Below are 17,515 nucleotides of genomic sequence, written 5' to 3' on the forward strand. Positions count from 1 at the left end.
ATCTCGTAAGGCCGAAATGTTCTTGAGTCTCCATTATCAACAACAGCGACAACAGTCACGAAACCTTTAAGGTAACCCTACAATAGAATATTATAATATGTAAGCAGAGGTCTGCTTTAGGCCCTTTCAAACTACCAGACCTGTGTGCAAATATAGTTTGTTTTCCTTCGGACTGCGGTGATTCTGACTGCGGTGATTCTGACTGCGGTGATTCAGACTGTGGGGGTTTCATCCCCTTGGGTCTGTTTTTCACCCAGTAGATACTGTACCTCTTCCATCTTCATTCAACAACTAGTTCTCCAACAGTGACAAAGCAGCTGTGGGATGAAGCTAACCTAGTGTAGAGTACAGACAGTCCTGCTGTAGGCAGTGTCAGAACCACAGGAACAGTGTGGGACTCCCATAATGAGGTTCAAAGGTGTGTCAATGAGACAGATATACTGCACTGTCTGTGGTTCTTTCATGAGTCATACTGTAGTTTGTTTATCTTTCTTGGGTTGTTCCTCTGTCAGATATTAACTTTACTGTTGACTTGGAAAGAGAGATTACAACATAAGATGTGTACATGATCGAAGTCTTGCTGCAGTCGGTAATATGTTGAAATGCATGTGTCTGAGTTGTAAAAGACTCGTGTTAACCCCCAGAGCTAGCCTAATGCATAGGCTTTAGCTCATTGGGCTAATGCAGTCTTGAGTCGAGCAGATGACCATGATTGGATGCCTTGTGATTTTGCCTGTGAACACACTTTAGTCTCACTGGATGAGAGCACCTGCTAAATGACTCCGATGCAAATGCACTATGAAGAATGGGAACTGTGTTCTGGATTGTACCCTTTTTTTCAATTTTCGCCTAAAATATAATACCCAAACCTAACTGCCTGTAGCTTAGGCCCTGAAGCAAGGATATGCATATTCTTATTACCATTTGAATGGAAACACTTTGAAGTTTGTGAAAATGTGAAATTAATGTTGGAGATAATAACATATTCGATCTGGTAAAAGTTCATGCAAAAAAAAAACACAGCATCCTGGAGTCGCCTGTTCACTGTTGACGTTGTTTTTTTGCGGGTACTATTTAATGAAGCTGACAGTTGAGGACTTGTGAGGGGTCCTCAGCTGGGATGCTGGCCTTCTAGGCATAGTTGCAAAGAAAAAGCCATATCTCAGACTGGCCAATACAAATAAAAGATTAAGATGGGCATAATAACACAGACACTGGACAGAGGAACTCTGTCTAGAAGGCCAGCATCCCGGAGTCGCCTATTTGCTGTTGACGTTGAGACTGTTGACGGTGTTCTGCGGGTACTATTTAATGAAGCTGCCAGTTGAGGACTTGTGAGGCATCTATTTCTCAAACTAGACACTCTAATGTACTTGTCTTCTTGCTCAGTTGTGCACCGGGGCCTCCCACTCCTCTTTCTATTCTGGTTAGGGCCAGTTTGCGCAGTTCTGGGAAGGGAGTAGTACACAGTTTTGTACTAGATCTTCAGTTTCTTGGCAATTTCTCCCATGGAATAGATTTAATATCTCAGAACAAGAATAGCCTGACGAGTTTCAGAAGAAAGTGCTTTGTTTCTGGCCATTTTGAGCCTGTAATCGAACCCACAAATGATGATGCTCCAGATTCTCAACTAGTCTAAAGAAGGCCAGTTGTATTGCTTCTGTAATCAGGACAACAGTTTTCAGCTGTGCTAACATAATTGCAAAAGGGTTTTCAAATGATCAATAGCCTTTTTAAAATGATAAACTTGGATTAGCTAACACAACGTGCCATTGGAACACAGAAGTGATGGTTGCTGATAATGGGCCTCTGTACCCCTATGTAGATATTCCATTAAAATCAGCAGTTTCCAGCTACAATACTCATTTACAACATTAACAATGTGTACACTGTATTTCTGATCATTTTGATATTATTTTAATGGACAAAATTATTTTATTTTATTTCAAAAACAAGTAAATTTCTAAGTGACCCCAAACTTTTGAACGGTAGTGTATATAAATACTTTATTTTTATTTTTATATATGTTCCTTTATTATTTCCTGCAAACCCTACCAACCCTCCTCTAATTGGAGTAAACTATTTAACAACAACACTTAGGCTTCTAGTTCCAGCTTATACATACTATATACATTTTACGGACACAATCTTTTTTACAATAGTTATATTTTGTTTTTAGTCCTGGCCTTCCTCTCTTTCTGATGTCCATCCAGTTTGATTTCTATTTGCCATATATTTTTAACTGCTTTGATGCGTCACAAAAGTACTGAACCTTTCTATTCTCATAGTTTCTACAGATTGTAAATTAAAGAAACATTTTTGCTAAAATAATTATTATATTATTGATCGATTGCCTATGACTTTTCAAATGTAATTACATTTCTTTAACTAGGCAAGTCAGTGAAGAACAAATTCTTGTTTTCAATGACTGCCTAGGAACTGTGGGTTAACTGCCTTGTTCAGGGGCAGAACGACAGAATTTTACCTTGTCAGCTCAGGGATTCGATCTTGCAACCTTCCGGTTACTAGTCCAATGCTCTAAATCACCCAGTATTTATATCTTCAGCGTTAGCTCCAGGTAAATGTTGCAATTCTTCAGCCATTCCTGGACCTGTGACCAAAAACGAGCTACATATGGACAGTATCAATATAAATTATCTAATGACTCTGCCTCCTCGCAGAAAAATCTGCAGAGCTGGAAAGGTTGTATCCCATATATATATATATATATATATAAACATTCTATTGGTTGTAAGAATTTTGTATAATAATTGAAAAATTCAAAGTTTTAAATCCAGCATTGTTTTGCGTGTCAATTCATAATCCATATGCAATCTATATGGCACAGCTGTATATTGTTTGGTCCTTAAATGAATCTGCTATATATTTTTATTTATCACAATTTTCTTTAACCAATGTTGGTCTTTAATGCAGGGCCGACAGACAACTTCCTTACTTTTTCCCCCTTCCACTTGCCTCTTCCATTTTTGCGGTAATGCTGCAATTAGTTGGTTGTCATTTTGGGTAGAGCAGACATTTCCATATATTTTTGTTAGCTGCATGTGTGACATAACTCTGGCCTATTTCTATTTTGCCCTGTTTATCAAAAGTGTTGGAAAAACTTGTCAATAATCGACTGCCTGGCTTTCTTGATGCCTATAGTATTCTCTTTGGTATGCAATCTGGTTTCCACTCAGGTTATGGATGTGTCACTGCAACCTTAAAGGTCCTAAATGACATCACCATTGCCCTTGATTCTAAGCAATGTTGTGCTGCTATTTTTATTGACTTGACCAAAGCTTTTGATACGGTAGACCATTCCATTCTAGTGGGCCGGCTAAGGAGTATTGGTGTCTCTGAGGGGTCTTTAGCCTGGTTTGCTAACTACCTCTCAAAGAGTCCATTGTATAAAGTCAGAAAATCTGTTGTCTCAGCCACTGCCTGTCACCAAGTGAGTGACAGGCAGAGCTTGAGGTAGTCACGTCATACAAGTACTTGGGAGTATGGCTAGACGGTGCACTGTCCTCTCAGCACATAAAGCTGCAGGCTAAAGTTAAATCTAGACTTGGTTTCCTCATAATCGCTCCTCTTTCACCCCAGCTGCCAAACTAACCCTGATTCAGATGACCATCCTAACCATGCTAGGTTACAGAGATTTATAGATAAACAGGTAAGGGTGCTCTCGAGCAGCTAGATGTCGGCCATCAGATTTGCCAACAATATAGGACACATCACTGCACTCTATACTCCTCTGTAAACCGGTCATCTCTGTATACCTGACCCACTGCCTCACTCCCCCCTATCTGAGATATCTACTGCAGCCCTCATCCTCCACATACCACACCCGTTCTGCCTGTCACATTCTGTTAAAGGTCCCCAAAGCACACATATCCCTGGGTCGCGTGTCTTTTCAGTTTGCTGCAGCTAGCGACTGGAATGAGCTGCAACAAACACTCAACCTGGACAGTTTTATCTCAATCTCTTTGTTCAACGACTCAATCATGGACAGTCTTACTGACAGTTGTGGCTGCTTTGCGTATTATTGTCTCTACCTGCTTGCCCTTTGTGCTGTTGTCTGTGCCCAATAATGTTTGTACCATGTTTTGTGCTGCAACCATGTTGTGTTGCTACCATCTTGTTGTCATGTTGTGCTGCTACCATGCTGTGTTGTCATGTGTTGCTGCCTTGCTATGTTGTTGTCTTAGGTCTCCATGTATTGTTGTCTCTCTTGTCGTAATGTGTGTTTTGTCCTATATTTATGTTATTTAAAAAAATATATATATATATATTATCTTTGTATTTAAATGTTACATTTGTTTTAATGAATTTGTATATGTTTTTTTTTTGTTTTTTAAATCGCAACCACAATATTTGTTGTATTATTTGTTCTATCTTTTCTGTTGGATTAAACTGAAATTGCGCCTCTATGGCTTTGCTATAGTTTTCCTATTCTGTTCCCCCTTTTACCGGAGTGTCAGAAACTACGGATGCCATTTCAATGGTGGTTATTTCTGTGCCTCTCTCGATGTGTTTAGATTTCCTCACACATGGCTCTAACACACACCCTCTATTAATAATTTTCCAAAGTAATGATACCCACCTCCCCGGGGAGTAGTTATGGTCTTTGTGCCTATTAATTGGTCAAGGCACCGTATACCTTGTATTACAACCAATACTCATACATTCTAACCATCTCCTCCAGAACTTATAGGCAACCTTCTATCACCATCCACATCCCCTCCTGTTATCCTTCTCAACCCAATTGAGATGGTTTGGGATGAGTTGGAGTGCAGAATGAAGGAAAAGCAGCCAACAAGTGCTCAGCATATGAGGGAACTCCTTCAAGACTGTTGAAAAAGCATTCCTCGTGAAGCTGGTTGAGAGAATGCCAAGAGTGTGCAAAGCTGTCATCAAGGCAAAGGGTGGCTACTTTGAAGAATCTAAAATACATTTTAACACTTTTTTTGGTTACAACATGATTCAATATGTGTTATTTCATAGTTTTTATGTATTTCACTATTATTCTACAATGTAGAAATGTGTCAAATAAAGAAAAACCCTTGAACCAGTCAACTTTTGACTGGTACTGTAAATATATGCGGGAACACATTCGATTGGTTCTCCAATCTAATGAGTGAACATTTAGTTAATCTGAAACATTCTTACGAGAGTTTAAAAACAACATGTATTTCGTTTTTAATCGTAATAAGCACAAGTTTTAAATCAGCAAGGGATTCCTACATACCTATAAAATCTGACTAGTTTTGACACAGCCAGATCAACAGTCGGGACTATAGCATCCATACTGTATTCCTGCAACTACCTCCCCCTAACAAGCAATGTTTTAAATGTGTTCTACCCTCTTGTGGCTTTGAGTCAGTGACTTATCACAGAGTGACATTTTTAAATTTCACTTACTTCACTCTGTTTGTGTGTGTGTGTGTGTGTGTCCAGTCGACAGCGTTCCCTGGGGAGGTGAAGGGACTGACCAAGCGTATCCGGACGGTGCTGATGGCCACGGCCCAGATGAGGGAGCATGAGAAGGACCCGGAGATGCTGCTGGACCTGCAGTACAGCCTGGCACGCTCCTACGCCTCCACCCCCGAGCTACGACGCACCTGGCTGGACAGCATGGCCCGGGCACACATCAAGAATGGAGATCTCTCAGAGGTACAGTCAGTGATGTATAGAAATATGTATGACTATCTGTATGTGAATATGTATGTATGTATGTATGTCAATGGGTACTGTACTACACGCTCTCAAACACCTTTGAGAGCGTGTAGTACAGTCCCACTAAGAACAAACCAGATGGGATGGCGTATCGCTACAGAATGCTGTGGTAACTTTCAAAAATGTTGAACTTTTCCAGATTTTTATTTTTTTATTTCACCTTTATTTAACCAGGTAGGCTAGTTGAGAACAAGTTCTCATTTACAACTGCAACCTGGCCAAGATAAAGCATAGCAGTGTGAACAGACAACAACACAGAGTTACACATGGAGTAAACAAGTCAATAACACAGTAGAAAAAATAGTCTATATACATTGTGTGCAAAAGGCATGAGGAGGTAGGCGGATAATTACAATTTTGCAGATTAACACTGGAGTGATAAATGATCAGATGGTCATGTGCAGGTAGAGATACTGGTGTGCAAAAGAGCAGAAAAGTAAATAAATAAAAACAGTATGGGGATGAGGTAGGTAAATTGGGTGGGCTATTTACCGATGGACTATGTACAGCTGCAGCGATCGGTTAGCTGCTCAGATAGCAGATGTTTAAAGTTGGTGAGGGGGATAAAAGTCTCGAACTTCAGCGATTTTTGCAATTCGTTCCAGTCACAGGCAGCAGAGAACTGGAAGGAAAGGCGGCCAAATAAGGTGTTGGCTTTAGGGATGATCAGTGAGATACACCTGCTGGAGCGCGTGCTACAGGTGGGTGTTGCCATCGTGACCAGTGAACTGAGATAAGGCGGAGCTTTACCTAGCATGGACTTGTAGATGACCTGGAGCCAGTGGGTCTGGCGACAAATATGTAGTGAGGGCCAGCCGACTAGAGCATACAGGTCACAGTGGTGGGTGGTATAAGGTGCTTTAGTAACAAAACGGATGGCACTGTGATAAACTGCATCCAGTTTGCTGAGTAGAGTATTGGAAGCTATTTTGTAGATGACATCGCCGAAGTTGAGGATCGGTAGGATAGTCAGTTTTACTAGGGCGGCGTGAGTGAAGGAGGCTTTGTTGCGGAATAGAAAACCGACTCCAGATTTGATTTTAGATTGGAGATTGACTGACCTTCATGTCTTAAAGTAATGATGGACTGTAGATTCTCTTTGCTTATTTGAGCTGTTCTTGCCATATTATGGACTTGGTCTTTTACCAAATAGTGCTATCTTCTGTATACCACCCCTACCTTGTCACAACACCGCTGATTGGCTGAAACACATTAAGAAGGAAAGAAATTCCATGGCACACCTGTTAATTGAAATGCATTACAGGTGACTACCTCATGAAACTGTTTGAGAGAATGTCAAGAGTGTGCAAAGCTGTGATTAAGGAAAAGGGTGGCTACTTTGAATAATCTGAAATATAAAATATATTTTTATTTGTTTAACACGTTTTTGGTTACTACATGATTCCATATGTGTTATTACATAGTTTTTATGTCTTCACTATTATTCTATAATGTAGAAATAGTACAAATAAAGAACCCCTGGAATGAGTAGCTGTGTCCAAACTTTTGACTGGTACTGTATATACATTTGAAGTCGAAAGTTTACATACACTTAGGTTGGAGTCATTAAAACTCGTTTTTCAACCACAATTTCTTGTTAACATACTATAGTTTTGGCAAGTCGTTTAGGACATCTACTTTGTGCATGACAAGTCATTTTTCCAACAACTGTTTACAGAGACTTTTTCACTTAAAAATTCACTGTATCACAATTCCAGTGGGTCAGAAGTTTACATGCACTAAGTTGACTGTGCCTTTAAACAGCTTGGAAAATTCCAGAAAATTATGTAATTGCTTTATAAGCTTCTGATAGGCTAATTGACATAATTTGAGTCAATTGGAGGTGTACCTGTGGATCTATTTCAAGGCCTACCTTCAAACTCAGTGCCTTTTTGCCTGACATCATGGGAAAATGAAAAGAAATCAGCCAAGACCTCAGAAAAACATTTTTTGACCTCCACAAGTCTGGTTCATCCTTGGGAGCAATTTCCAAATGCCTGAAGGTATCACATTCATCTGTACAAACAATAGTATGCAAATATAAACACCATGGGACCACGCAGCCGTCATACCGCTCAGGAAGGAGGCGCGTTCTGTCCTAGAGATGAACGTACTTTGATGCGAAAAGTGCAAATCAATCCCAGAACAACAGCAAAGGACCTTGTGAAGATGCTGGAGGAATCAGGTACAAAAGTATCTATATCCACAGTAAAACAAGTCCTATATTGGCATAACCTGAAAGGCTGCTCAGCAAGGAAGAAGCCACTGCTCCAAAACCGCCATAAAAAAAAAACAGACTACGGTTTGCAACTGCACGTGGGGACAAAGATCGTAGTTTTTGGAGAAATGTCTTCTGGTCTGGTGAAACAAAAATAGAACTGCTTGGCCATAATGACCATCGTTATGTTTGGAGGAAAAAAGGGGATGCTTGCAAACCGAAGAACACCATCCCAACCGTGAAGCACGGGGTTGGCAGCATCATGTTGTGGGGGTGCTTTGCTGCAGGAGGGACTAGTGCACTTCACATAATAGATGGCATCATGAGGCAGGACAATTATGTGGATATATTAAAGCAACATCTGAAGATATCAGTCAGGAAGTTAAAGCTTGGTCGCAAATGGGTCTTCCAAATGGACAATGACCCCAAGCATACTTCCAAAGTTGTGGCAAAATTGCTTGAGGACAACAAAGTCAAGGTATTGGAGAGGCCATCACAAAGCCCTGACCTCAATCCTATAGAAAATTTGTGGGCAGAACTGAAAAAGCATGTGCGAGCAAGGAGGTCTACAAATCTGACTCAGTTACACCAGCTCTGTCAGGAGGAATGGGCCAAAATTCACCCAATTTATTGTGGAAGGCTACCAGAAACATTTGACCCAAGTTAAACAATTTAAAAGCAATGCTACCAAATAGTAATTGAGAGTATTTAAACTTCTGACCCACTGGGAACTTGATGAAAGAAATAAAAGCTGAAATAAATCATTCTCTCTACTATTATTCTGACATTTCACATTCTTAAAATAAGGTGGTGACAGTAAGACAAGTCATTTTTACTAGGATTAAACGTCGGGAATTGTGAAAAACTGAGTTTAAATGTATTTGGCTAAGGTGTATGTAAACTTCCGATTTCAACTATATATATTTTTTTTTTACCAATCTAACTACATAACAACATAATGGTAATAATGAATTTGAATGGTAAATCTCTATTGATAAACTGGGTAAATCAAGATGTAGACTAGGTCTAGTCACAATACAGGTTAAATGCATATTCAATAGGAGTGTATCCATGCATTGTGTTATAGAACAAATATATAATAATAATTCTGTATTGTCAAAATACACTGAATATATGACAAACAATCTATTTCCCTTCCATTTGAGACTTGTTTTATTGTGCTAATCAACAACATTTGCATAGAAGTAGCTTATTTTATATAAAGTGTATGCTGTCTCTCTAACAAGTAAGGAGGTCATACACGAGGCAAGAGGGGGCCGCCCGGAGTCAGTTCGCTGAGTCAGTAGAGCTCGCCAGCTTGTCGTCCAAAACCCCAGAAATGAGTTACCTCAGGTTTGTTCAGCCCTTCCTATGGGGAAAATTAATGGGGATAGAATAGGGTTTTGGGATAAATGCCGAAAATAAGGTCTTAGGTTAACACAGGCTCAGGAGATCTTATACATTTTGTTCTATGAGATCATATCATTCAGTTAACATGACCTTTATGAATTATGGCGCCTTCATGTACTTTATGTGCCTTTTTTGTATTACATAATTGCTTAAAAGTTTATAAAAATTGACTTTAGCTGATGTAGATTATCTCGTAGACCAAAGCGTATCAGATCTCCTAAACCTGTGTTTACCACAGACTTTATTTTCAGCATTTATCCAAAAACACTACAAAAACTCCATTATTTTTCCCCGTAGGCTTTGTCCAACAACCCATGGAGGAGTTAGTGCCTAAAAAAAGATTACTATTGCTCTCTATAGGTAATCTTTGGTAGAGACCTGATAGAGAGACCTGTTTTAAGTGGCAATCAGCTTTGACATTGTTTTGCGAACACTAATTAACAGTTTCAACATTTCTACATGTATCGTCGCATTATTCAAGTGTGTTAACTTCTGCAGCATGAGTTGGGCGCTAACATGATGCAGCCTAGACACCCAGTACAGGTTAGGTGGAGCAGTCAAGGTGCTTTTGCACTAGAAGAGTGACATCAGCTGTGATGATAGGCAGAGTTGATCCGTAAGACACATTTGACAGAAGTACCGAAAGTAACAGAAATTCTAGTACTAAACCGTTTTTCATTTTCTAGTATCTAAAAAGTACAGAAGTTATACCGTGCAACACTAAACACAATACAGATATCTGACTCTGGGTCAGTACAAAGTCCACACTGTGTCCTGCAGGGCATTGGGGCATGAGCCAACTCTTTTAAGGACAGTGCTTAGGGGATGAGGTGGCTGAGTGGGTAAGGCGACGGATTGCTAATCCATTGTTCTCTGCATGCGTGGGTTTGAATCCCATTCTTGTTGCACAACATTTTATATTGTGGGTTCAATTCCCGCAGGGGTCACATACACATACTAATAATGGATGCACTTACTGTACTCTGTCACTTTGCATAAAGGCTTTGCTAAACATATATTTGTACATTGTAACTGTGATGTATGCTGAGGTGGTTTGTATAATGCCTTTTATTTGCAGCCCTGAGGAACTATTGACATTAGGTTTATCCATCAGGGAGCCTGTGCTCTTTCTCTCTCTCTCTCTCTCTCTCTCTCTCTCTCTCTCTCTCTCTCTCTCTCTCTCTGTGTCTCTGTCTCTGTCTCTCTGTGTTTGTGGCTTCTTCATACACTGAGTACTTAAGCAGTTAGTGTAAACCAAGACTCATACTGCTGTGGCTGTGTGCCAGTGTCTGACTGTCAATATTGGTTTAGAATTTAGTTTCAAATAAACATAGCTAAGATGGTGACCTCGCATGACTATTCCCTATATAGTGCACTACTTTTGGCCAGGGCCATAGTCAAGAGTAGTGCACTAGGTACTGTATATAGAGAATAGGGTGCCTGTTGATCACAACTGATATGATTAAAGGATTCAACATGCTCAGGAAATAACACTTTATTGTAACATGTACAGTATATCACAAAAGTGAGTACACCCCTCACATTTTTGTAAATATTTGAGTATATATTTTCATGTCACAACACTGAAGAAATGACACTTTGCTACAATGTAAAGTAGTGAGTGTACAGCTTGTATAACAGTGTAAAATTGCTGTCCCCTCAAAATAACTCACACAGCCATTAATGTCTAAACCGCTGGCAGCAAAAGTGAGTACACCCCTAAGTGAAAATGTCCAAATGGGGCCCAATTAGCCATTTCCCCTCCCCGGTGTTATGTGACTCATTAGTGTTACAAGGTCTCAGGTGTGAATGGGGAGCAGGTGTGTTAAATTTGGTGTCATCGCTCTCACACTCCCTCATACTGACTGGTCACTGGAAGTTCAACATGGCACCTCATGGCAAAGAACTCTGAGGATCTGAAAAAAATAATTGTTGCTCTACAGAAAGATGGCCTGGGCTATAAGAAGATTGCCAAGACCCTGAAACTGAGCCTCCGCACGGTGGCCAAGACCATACAGCGCTTTAACTGGACAGGTTCCACTCAGAACAGGCCTCGCCATGGTCGACCAAAGAAGTTGAGTGCACGTGCTCAGCGTCATATCCAGAGGTTGTCTTTGGGAAATAGACGTATGAGTGCTGCCAGCATTGCTGCAGAGGTTGAAGGGGTGGGGGGTCAGCCTGTCAGTGCTCAGACCATACGCCGTACACTGCATCAAATTGGTCTGTATGGCTGTCGTCCAAGAAGGAAGCCTCTTCTAAAGATGATGCACAAGAAAGCCCGCAAACAGTTTGCTGAAGACAAACAGACTAAGAACATGGATTACTGGAACCATGTCCTGTGGTCTGATGAGACCAAGATAAACTTATTTGGTTCAGCTGGTGTTAAGCGTGTGTGGCGGCAACCAGGTGAGGAGTACAAAGACAACTGTGTCTTGCCTACAGTCAAGCATGGTGGTGGGTGTGTCATGGTCTGGGGCTGCATGAGTGCTGCCGGCACTGGGAAGCTACAGTTCATTGAGGGAACCATGAATGCCAACAATACAACAATACTTAAGCAGAGCATGATCCCCTCCCTTCAGAGACTGGGCCGCAGGGCAGTATTCCAACATGATAACGACCCCAAACACACCTCCAAGACTACCACTGCCTTGCTAAAGAAGCTGAGGGTATAGGTGATGGACTGGCCAAGCATGTCTCCAGACTTAAACCCTATTGAGCATCTGTGGGGCATCCTCAAACGGAAGGTGGAGGAGTGCAAGGTCTCTAACATCCACCAGCTCTGTGATGTCGTCATGGGAGGAGTGGAAGAGTGGCAACCTGTGAAGCTCTGGTGAACTCCATGCCCAAGATGGTTAAGGCAGTGCTGGAACATGATGGTGGCCACACAAAATATTGACACTTTGGGTCCAATTTGGACATTTTCACTTAGGGGTGTACTCACTTTTGTTGCCAGCAGTTTAGACATGAATGGCTGTGTGTTGAGTAATTTTGAGGGGACAGCAAATTTACACTGTTATACAAGCTGTAGTCTCACTACTTTACATTGTAGCAAAGTGTCATTTCTTCAGTGTTGTCACATGAAAAGATATACTCAAATATTTACAAAAATGTGAGGGGTGTACTCACTTTTGTGATATACTGTATAATTGTATCAGTGGAAAATACTTAGGAAATACAGTATGCTTGAGTTAACGCCAATGACTTACATCATGTGGCAGTTGGAACTGAATATCCCAGCACTCTACTTGAACTTTGTCTTTTTATGTTTGTGTGCCGTGCAGAAGGAATCTGATATGTACAGTATGTAAATGTTTGTAACAAAGCATTCCAACCACAGACTTTTAGGGCTGGGAATTGCCAAGGACCTCACCATACAATATTATCATGATACTTAGGTGCCGATGCGATATGTATTGTGATTCTTGCAATTGTATTGAGATTCCGTACTGCAATTTTATTGTGATTTGATGTTCCACACATATTGCTCACCATATGTCTGCTACAGAGAGACGAGAGTCATGAAAAAAATAGTTTTGATCAGTCATGGAAATAAAAGTGCTGAAAACCTGTTGGCTCACTTTTAAAAAGATGGAGAACAAGCTATAGGATGAAAAATAACTGCGTTTTGGCAAAGGTATTTTGAAGAAGAAGAAAAAAATGCACAGAGGGGGTGTTGGAGTATCCAGGAATTCTGCCAAGTGTTTGTCAGAGTCTAGGAAAGTAATGGTTTTCTGGAACTTGGTCTATAAACCTCTGGGTTTAGAACCGCTGTAGCCAGACAGTGAACTTGGTCTATAAACCTCTAGGTTTAGAACCGCTGTAGCCAGACAGTGAACTTGGTCTAAAAACCTCTAGGTTTAGAACCGCTGTAGCCAGACAGTGAACTCGGTCTGAAAACCGCCAGGTTTAGAACTGCTGTAGCCAGACAGTGAACTTGGTCTAAAAACCTCTAGGTTTAGAACCGCTGTAGCCAGACAGTGAACTTGGTCTAAAAACCTCTAGGTTTAGAACCGATGTAGCCAGACAGTGAACTCGGTCTAAAAACCTCTAGGTTTAGAACTGCTGTAGCCAAACAGTGAACTTGGTCTAAAAACCTCTAGGTTCAGAACCGCTGTAGCCAGACAGTGAACTTGGTCTAAAAACCTCTAGGTTTAGAACCGCTGTAGCCAGACAGTGAACTTGTTTTAAAAACCTCTGGGTTTAGAACCGCTGTAGCCAGACAGTGAACTTGGTCTAAAAACCTCTAGGTTCAGAACCGCTGTAGCCAGACAGTGAACTTGGTCTAAAAACCTCTAGGTTTAGAACCGCTGTAGCCAGACAGTGAACTTGTTTTAAAAACCTCTGGGTTTAGAACCGCTGTAGCCAGACAGTGAACTTGGTCTAAAAACCTCTGGGTTTAGAACCACTGTAGCCAGACAGTGAACTTTGTCTAAAAGTGTAACGTTTGTCGTTGGGAGAAAGAGAGGAGGACCAAGGTGCAGCGTGGTAAGTGTTCATCTTGTTTTAATAAGAAATACTGAACAAAAACAATAAACAACAAATGAACAGTCCCGTAAGGTGAAAGACAAAAACCACTAAACAGGAAATAAACACCCATGAAACTAAGGTGGAAAAAGGCTACCTAAGTATGATTCTCAATCAGAGACAACTAACGACACCTGCCTCTGATTGAGAACCATAGCAGGCCAAACTCAAAACACAACATGGAAAAATGAACATAGACAACCCACCCAACTCACGCCCTGACCATACTAAAAAAAAGACATGACAAAAGAACTAAGGTCAGAACGTGACAAAAAGCCTCTGTTGTCAGGCAGGTTCATGGTTAAGGCCAAGTCTTCCTCCTTCCTGATGACTCAACACATTATGAAACAGGTTGTGTGTGTTTGCATTCTCTTGTGTTCACATGTTGGTGTGGGTAAAGTTGCACTCTAGGGTTTTGTCTGTGTTAGTTGAGTGCTTACCAACCCTAACCACTGTTTGGTATGTCTCCACAGGCTGCTATGTGTTACATCCATGTTGCTGCACTGGTGGCAGAATACCTCAACAGGAAAAGTAAGACTGTCTTTCCCCACCTCCCATTTACGCAAGTCGTTTCGCTCCACTTGTGTAACACTTTACAGTGTTGTTACATTATTGTCACTTCACATTGTCTTATTACTATTAGAGGTATTACTTTTGTTAAAACTTTTAAATAAATAAAAATAAAATTAACACCAGCATGTTGGCATTCTGTCCACAATGGACTAAAGCGTGGCACCTGTTTTGGCCTATTATAAGATCTTCATTTTGTCCAGCCAGGATACTTTGTACTTAGCAACCCTGTACCCAATGTTCCCTCGAATTTGTTTCCGCACTGAGCATATTTCAGGTCCGCTGGTGCGCGAACTTGAAAGTTGTGAATATTCTGTGCAACTTCTCGTCACCCGCATGTTCAATGTAGGCCGACATTCCATGAGACTTCAAATGAAGAAATAAAAAGATGCAGGGCTTGACAACCTGTTTATCCACTTGTCCTTCAGACAAGGTGACTGAAAATGTTGTTGTTAGATGCAAGAAACCACTTTACAAAATACAATTTATTTTTATTGCCATACCATTATTACAGAGAATCTGACAAATATGCTACACTCTGCCTATTGACTACTTAGCTCATTCAAGCCTGTCTCAAAATACAACAATGCCCCTTTATGACATAAAAAAGCTCTTTACTTGACTCACTTTTCAAAGATGGCTAAAAATGTACACATTTTGTGTTCTTGTAGGAAGCGACCACTCCTTTATTGCTGACAGAAATTAGCTATATCTGGGCTAATAACTCACGTCACTTGGAGCAGCAACACAGTCTGAGAATGCCTCTCCTAAATAATGTGCTGGGCCTCGTCTCATGTTGGCTGAAGTGCTGTCTACTCCCATCCTACACCCACTATTGGGTCAAATAATTACGTAAAATATAGGGACTGGAGGTCTGTCTTTTGTTGCTATTGTTATTGTTGTTTTTCTTTCAGAGATGTTCCCCAGTGGCCTGGCAGCCTTCAAGAGGATCACACTGAACATCGAAGAGGAGGCCGCCATGAAGGAAGATACAGGAATGCAGGATGTCTACTACACAGAGGTGTGTGTGTGTGTGTGTGTGTGTGTGTGTGTGTGTGTGTGTGTGCGCATTTGTGATGATATAATGACATTTCTTATCTTCATACTGTTATAACCACATAGTTAACGGTAGAGTCAGCAAAATGACATTGCGCGAGCAGCTCCACAGATAATGCGCAAGATGCAAGACTTTGCTCTCACAGTCACACACAGTATCTGTGCATGCACACTGTTTCGTTTCACGCTCTAACAACATGGTAGCCATGGGATCAGAACAGAGGAGAAGATTAGCCTCTGGCTCCAACGCTCTTAGATGTTGCGGACAGTAACCCACTATGCTGTTTACTTTGTGCATCGACGTCATATCGCTGACTCTAACTTTGACTGTAAATAGAAGGCTCTGGTGGTTGATATAGCATTTTGATTAATCTCTGGTTCATTGTTGATAGTTCTTTTATATTATAACAGCTGTTGATTTTGACTTGGCCTGACTGTATCTCCTGATCTGGTCCCAGATCTGTTTGTGCTATCTTGCCAACTCCTATGGTCATTCTTATGACTGTGTGAGCTCATGTTTTATTATTCTCTTTCAATATTAGAACTGCCGTATTTAACCTATTTGGTTTACCTTGCCTTCAGAAAGTATTCACATCCCTAGACTTGTTCCACATTTTGTTGTGTTACAGCCTAAATTTAAAATAGATTCAATTGAGATGTTGTATCACTGGCCTAAACACAATACCCCATAATGTCAGAGTGGAATTATATTTTTTAGAAATGTTTACAAATGAATAAGATATGAAAAGGTGAAATGTTTTCAGTCAGTAAGTATTCAACCCCTTTGTTATGGCAAGCCTAAATACATTCAGGAGTAAAAATGTGCTTAACAAGTCACATAAGTTGCATGGACTCACTCTGTGCAATAATAGTGTTTAACAATATTTTTTTAATGACTACCTCATCTCTATACCCCACACATACAATTAGCTGTAAGGTCCCTAAGTCAGGCAGCAATTTTCAAACACAGATTCAACCCCAAAAAACAGGAAGGTTTTATGCCTCGCAAAGAAGGGCACCTATTGGTAGATGGGTAACAAAAAAAGCAGACATTGAAAATCCCTTTGAGCATGGTGAAGTTATTAATTACACTTTGGATGGTGTATCAATACACCCAGTCACTGCAAAGATATAGGCATCCTTCCTAACTCACTTGCTGGAGAGGAAGGAAACTGCTCAGGGATTTCACTATGAGGCCAATGGTGACTTTAAAACAGTTACAGAGTTTAATGGCTGTGATAGGAGAAAACTGAGGATAGATCAACAACATTCTAGTTACTCCACAATACTAATCTAAATGACAGAGTGAAAAGAAGGAAGCCTGTACAGAATAAAAAATATTCCAAAACATGCATCCTGTTTGCAACAAGACACTAGAGGAAAACAGCAAAATACACTGCTCAAAAAAATAAAGGGAACACTTAAACAACACAATGTAACTCCCAAGTCAATCACACTTCTGTGAAATCAAACTGTCCACTTAGGAAGCAACACTGATTGACAATACATTTCACATGCTGTTGTGCAAATGGAATAGACAACAGGTGGAAATTTTGGCAATTAGCAAGACACCCTCAATAAAGGAGTGGTTCTGCAGGTGGTGACCACAGACCACTTCTCAGTTCCTATGCTTCCTGGCTGATGTTTTGGTCACTTTTGAATGCTGGCGGTGCTTTCACTCTAGTGGTAGCATGAAACGGAGTCGCTCAGGTAGTGCAGCTCATCCAGGATGGGACATCAATGCGAGCTGTGGCAAGAAGGTTTGCTGTGTCTGTTAGTGTAGTGTCCAGAGCATGGAGGCGCTACCAGGAGACAGGCCAGTACATCAGGAGACGTGGAGGAGGCCGTAGGGGGGCAACAACCCAGCAGCAGGACCGCTACCTCCGCCTTTGTGCAAGGAGGAGCAGGAGGAGCACTGCCAGAGCCCTGCAAAATGACCTCCAGCAGGCCACAAATGTGCATGTGCCTGCTCAAACGGTCAGAAACAGACTGGGTGGTATGAGG

The 17,515-nt window shown here is 40.9% G+C and overlaps 1 protein-coding gene across 3 annotated transcripts in view; it reads left to right on the forward strand.

Moving 5' to 3' along the window:
• dock11 (dedicator of cytokinesis 11) overlaps positions 1-17,515 on the forward strand; it is a 115,377-nt gene that overhangs the window by 80,329 nt on the left and 17,533 nt on the right. For all 3 annotated transcript variants that reach the window (XM_042298286.1, XM_042298284.1, XM_042298285.1), the window contains 3 exons: positions 5,455-5,670; positions 14,359-14,416; positions 15,370-15,476. In XM_042298286.1, the coding sequence (XP_042154220.1) occupies positions 5,455-5,670; positions 14,359-14,416; positions 15,370-15,476 (381 nt within the window). The remainder of the gene's footprint in view (positions 1-5,454; positions 5,671-14,358; positions 14,417-15,369; positions 15,477-17,515) is intronic.

Source organism: Oncorhynchus tshawytscha, linkage group LG15, assembly GCF_018296145.1.
Source record: "Oncorhynchus tshawytscha isolate Ot180627B linkage group LG15, Otsh_v2.0, whole genome shotgun sequence".
Classification (NCBI taxonomy): Eukaryota; Metazoa; Chordata; class Actinopteri; order Salmoniformes; family Salmonidae; genus Oncorhynchus; species Oncorhynchus tshawytscha.